Source organism: Elaeis guineensis, chromosome 4 (assembly GCF_000442705.2).
Source record: "Elaeis guineensis isolate ETL-2024a chromosome 4, EG11, whole genome shotgun sequence".
Taxonomy (NCBI): Eukaryota; Viridiplantae; Streptophyta; class Magnoliopsida; order Arecales; family Arecaceae; genus Elaeis; species Elaeis guineensis.
In genome coordinates, this window is record NC_025996.2 from 8,145,273 (window position 1) to 8,150,348 (window position 5,076).

A 5,076-nucleotide genomic window follows, 5' to 3' on the forward strand; every position below is an offset into this window, starting at 1 on the left:
GTCGCTGTTGGGCTGGCCCAAGATGATAGCTAATATACTCACAACACACATGTTTCTCGAGGGTGCTAGCTGATCAAGTTTTTAAGTCATTTGTTCTACTGGGAGAGAAAAATCTAATAACCATTGTTCAATGTTGCTTAAATTTTTCAGTAAAAAAAAGATAACTAAAAAAATAACCACTCTCTTATTTCACTTGCACCGAGATGGAATGCTGGAAAACTGGCAAAGAGACTGAGATATTTAAATATTTTAGCCAATAAAAGATAATTGAGATAATAAAATATCTCAAGATCAATAACTGAAGCAAGTTCAGTTGATATCTCAAGATTGGCTGAGATAATAAATGCTAATATTCATTATATGTAGGGACGGATATTGATAGTAATGGATTTTAGGATTTTAGACGAGAACTACGGATATGATTTGGTCCATACGACGACTAGGACGTCTCAGCTAATACAGATTGCGTTTCAGTTGAAAGTTTTCACACCATATCTCTTTTGGGTAGTTCGGGCTGTGTCGTGGATGGATACCATATTTCCTGGGTTAGGTTTCAGCTGAAACTTATCTAAATCACTGGAGTCCGGAGCAACTTGAAGATCTAAAACACATCTACAAAGTCATCTGATGCAATGCAAAATGCATTTAGTATGTCTATATCATCTTAGCAGAAGGAAGCCAGGTCCACCACCATTTGGGAAGCACCCAAAGGCCGAAGCTTTCAATCAAAGCAGAAGTGATGGGCATTAAGGTCATCTTGCTGCACTCGAGCTGAAACGAAGAAAACCAAAATAATGAGTGAACCATCTATAAATGAAGGGCAAAAGGCTGAGTTGGGAGTTCCCCCTTCCCCCTCCCTCCTCCCCTGATAATTTTATGGGTGGTGGTGCCATCCACTCTCTCCTCCATTCCTCCTCCATCTCTGCCATCTATCACTGTTCCCCTTCGTCCTTTCCTTTCTCCCATCACCACCACCCAATGCACCCCATCCCCCACTTCAACCATTCCCAGTACCCCTAACAAGAACTATAGGAACATCGACCCACCAAATTTGTCAGAAGAAACAAGAAAGCAAGGGGGAAAAAAAAAGCCATAGGCCAAAGCAAGAACTAGGAAGGAAAAGAGAAACAAAGCCCACCAATTGTTTCCTTCTAATGGATCCCTCGCTTCCATCACTAATTCCCTTTGTATCACTCTCACTTTTCCTCCTATTTCTCCTTTTTAGTGGTAAGAGTTCTTGTTCCACCCCCTTTCACCTAATCATCCGGAACTTCTTCTTTTTTTTTTTTTCTTTTTTTCTATATATAGACTGGATCTGAGAAATTCTTTAATGTTAATGCTTACAGGGATAATGGTGGTGGAAGGCACCACATTCACATTCGTGAACAAGTGCGGCTACGGGGTGTGGCCGGGGATCCTGTCGGGCTCCGGCAGCCCGGAGCTGGAGACGACCGGATTCGAGTTGGCCGCCGGCGATTCGCGGAGGTTCCAGGCGCCGACCGGTTGGTCCGGCCGGTTCTGGGCCCGGACGGCGTGCAACTTCGACGGCGCCGGCAAGGGGTCCTGCGCCACGGGCGACTGCGGGAGCGGGGAGGTGGAGTGCAAGGGCCGCGGGGCGACGCCGCCGGCGACGCTGGCGGAGTTCACCCTGGCGGGGACGGCGTCGTCCAGGGACTTCTACGACGTGAGCCTGGTGGACGGGTACAACCTGCCGGTGGTGGTGGAGGGGCGCGGCGGCGCCGGCGGGTGCGGCGCGGCGGGGTGCGCGGCGGATCTGAACCAGCGGTGCCCGGCGGAGCTGAGGGTCGGGGATGGGGAGGGGGAGGCGTGCCGGAGCGCGTGCGGGGCGTTCGGGAAGCCGGAGTTCTGCTGCAGCGGTTCGTACGCGAGCCCGGCCACGTGCCGGCCCTCCGTCTACTCCCAGATGTTCAAGTCGGCGTGCCCTAAGTCCTACAGCTACGCCTTTGATGACCCCACCAGCACCTTCACCTGCTCCGGCGCCGACTATACCATCACCTTCTGCCCGGATTCGGCACCAAGGTATGCATCAGCTACTATGGTACGAAAATATGAAGGAAAAATTTTGATAAAAAAACATATAATGTTGTTATAGTGGTTATTTTATTTTGTGCCTTGTCTTTTGAACTTGAGGTTGGTGGCTTTTTGGCTTTGGGTTTTCTGGGTTTTTGTTTGGATGTTTAAAGCGTGATGGATGATGGGAAGCTGGATTTGGTTCTATTATGATTTTTATGTTGGTAAATTTGATTCTCATCTTTCAACGTTCGGGTTTCGACTTATTTATTTATTATTTGAATTTTTTACTGTGAAAGTGACGATTGTTTTTGTATGATTTGCTTCCAAGGTAGTGCAAATTGGTGTCACAAGTAGGGGGACAGAATAGAATAATGGGGATTAGATGCAATATGTATTGCAAGTGGAACTATTTTGGTTAGAATATGTTTGTGATTCTTATTTTTTCTTTTGCTTGTTTGCTTTTCACCAAGTGTTGGATGATGAAATAGGTGGCGAGTTTTTATAATTTTGGTTTTGCTGATTAGTTTTTATATTGTGAAGTTGGATGAGTTTTTTTCTTTTTTTCTTTTTTTTCCCTTTTTTATTTCGGGTAATTGGTTGGCTTCTTTGTTCATCTTTATGCGTAAATTTGGTATTTGTTATGACAAGTTCTCAAGTTGAATATACGCTTGCGAAATGATGGTTCCTCTGCATGCTTTTTATTTTTCTTTTGTCTCAATTGCTTTTTCTTTTTCACCGAGCTAAAGATGATAGAGAGGAGGAAAATAACAAAGTAAAAAAAAAAAAAGAGAGAGAAATAAAAGAAACAATGTAGCAAATAGTGATGATGATCTTTCCACTTTGTTCCTCTTTCCCTCTCTCTTTTTTTTTTTTTCTTTTTTTTTTTTTTTTTTTTTACTTTGTTCTTTTTCCCACGCACCAGTTTAGAAGGTTTTATGGCATGGTGGTGGTTGAGCTCAGATTCAGCCAAGTAAATTGGAAGATAAACTTAGGTTGTTTTTAATATCACCACCGAGCTTGTTCAATTGACTCTTCCTCCTTTCATTCTTCTTTTCTTTTTCCATAGAACAACTTGTTTGGTAGTTGATTCCGTTAATCAGCCAAGTAAACTGGAAAGGTCCACCTTTTAAACATCACTACCATCTTTCCCTTTGTTCCACTAATAAAAGGACTTGTATGGTGGTGAAGTTTAGGTACCATCTAGGTGGCACCATCTAGTTCATCATGATGTTATTTACCTGGTATTTGTAGCACTCAGATGGATTTGATGAGTGACACATATTTCCTAAACTATAAGCTGACAATTATTAATTAATTTCCTAAATTCTAATAGATCTTTCAATAATCTAAACAATATAAGACTTTGATGAGTGACATGTGTTTCCTAAACTATAAACAGACAGATTAATTAATTTTGTAAATTTTAATAGACATGTATCAACAACCGAAACAACATTATGTCCAGTTGCTAGTATTTGCATGTAAATAGAATCATCAAATCATGCTAAGTGGATAGCATATAATTAATACATGCCCCTTGTATGGTAGCTGATTTCATCACCTCAGCCAAGGAAACTGGAAAAGGGATCACTATCTTAAGAGGTAGCTCATTAAATTAAGTTATCGATTAACTGCTTCACCGCATCATCCTAGTTTACTTTTCTCCTAAAGTGATCATTAAAATCAGGATTGCTTGTCCTACCTTTTTTAAAGAAAAAACTTTGTTCAGTATGTAAGATATCGTTGGATGGTCATTGAGTTCATAATTCAGCAAAGTTTGGAAACTGGACTTAAATTGTTTTAATTGTTCCATTATTAAAATTTAACAACTGATAAATTGATCAATCCAACTCACTGATTTCTGTTTCTGATATCCAAAATAGTCAGAAATCCTCTACAGATTCTCCAACTCCAAAAACAGGAAGTGGGGTGATGCTGGAAGATGACTCTTGGCTTGCAAGCTTGGCAACTGGAGCTTCTCCTGCCACCACAACGAGGATGTCTTTCATCCACCAGTCCTTGCTCACCGTCGCCACCATGGCTTGCATCCTATTGCTGCTATAGCATTAAAAATTCTTCTACTGCTCTTCTTATCCACTGCTTTCTCTCTTTAGAGGACTGGCAAAAAGGATAGGTTCCTTCAAAGAGGAGGGATCACTTTCAAGCCCAAAAGAGAAGGCTGAGGTGGTGATTCCCAGTGTGGCGACTTAAGGCTGTTCGCACACACTTCTCAAGGAAGAGAAGTTTGACTGAAGTTGAAGTGATGTAACGCAATGGCTTTGTGCAACTATATTCCATAGATTTCATATTGAATGCTAGTTAATTCTTATGGTGGGTACAAAGATGTATGTATAGAATAATGTATGGTTGGTGTTTTTGATGATCATGGGGGGCGTGGGGATGTAGGACTTGTAAGGGGTGGCTTTTGCTCTGATTCTTTTTTTTGGAGTGGAGGTAAAGAATAGTTTTGTTAGCTTTGGTGAGTAGGATGATGACGTTGGTGAGCTGGTCCTCTGATCACTTTGCTGCAGTGGACCCTTTGGTGGTTGGATGCAATGATCTCCCTCATGGATCACTGGCTCGCTGCAGCACTTAAATTATCTTTTTTTCCGTAATTTTCTTTCCTCTTTACCATTGGTTGGGGGAGGCCCAGAACTATATAAAATAGTTTTCCTTGTGGGGGCTAGAGATTAAAAGTAAGATTTCTGTCACGTATAGCGTCAATTATCGTTTTGAGCTACTAATTGCAAATTAATTAGCAGACTTAATGACAATTCAACTTACATGATGAATTAATGGCTCCACAAGTTAATGAGTATTTTTAATGCAATTTATGGATGTCCTGGTTGTTTTGGCCCAGTTTTAAAAAGCCGAGTGACGTTTCCATGATCCGGTTTAGTTTGTGAATGCTCTAAACATTTGGACTTCTGAAATTTGCAAAGCTAGCTCTTCTTGGGAGAAAAAGTTATGACGACCCAAATTGTAGCTTGGAACTTCACGCTTGGAAAGAAACGTCGTCGGTGGATCCTGGCTATGAAACGG

General features: G+C 41.8%; 1 protein-coding gene across 1 annotated transcript; it reads left to right on the forward strand.

The window, feature by feature from the left end:
• The first annotated feature begins 908 nt into the window (after positions 1 to 908).
• Positions 909 to 4,376, forward strand: LOC105044070 (thaumatin-like protein 1). The gene is made up of 3 exons (XM_010921865.4): positions 909 to 1,227; positions 1,347 to 2,040; positions 3,918 to 4,376. Exons 1-3 carry the CDS (start codon positions 1,155 to 1,157, stop codon positions 4,096 to 4,098), a joined length of 948 nt encoding a protein of 315 aa, XP_010920167.1. The 5' UTR covers positions 909 to 1,154; the 3' UTR covers positions 4,099 to 4,376.
• The last annotated feature ends 700 nt before the right edge of the window (positions 4,377 to 5,076 follow it).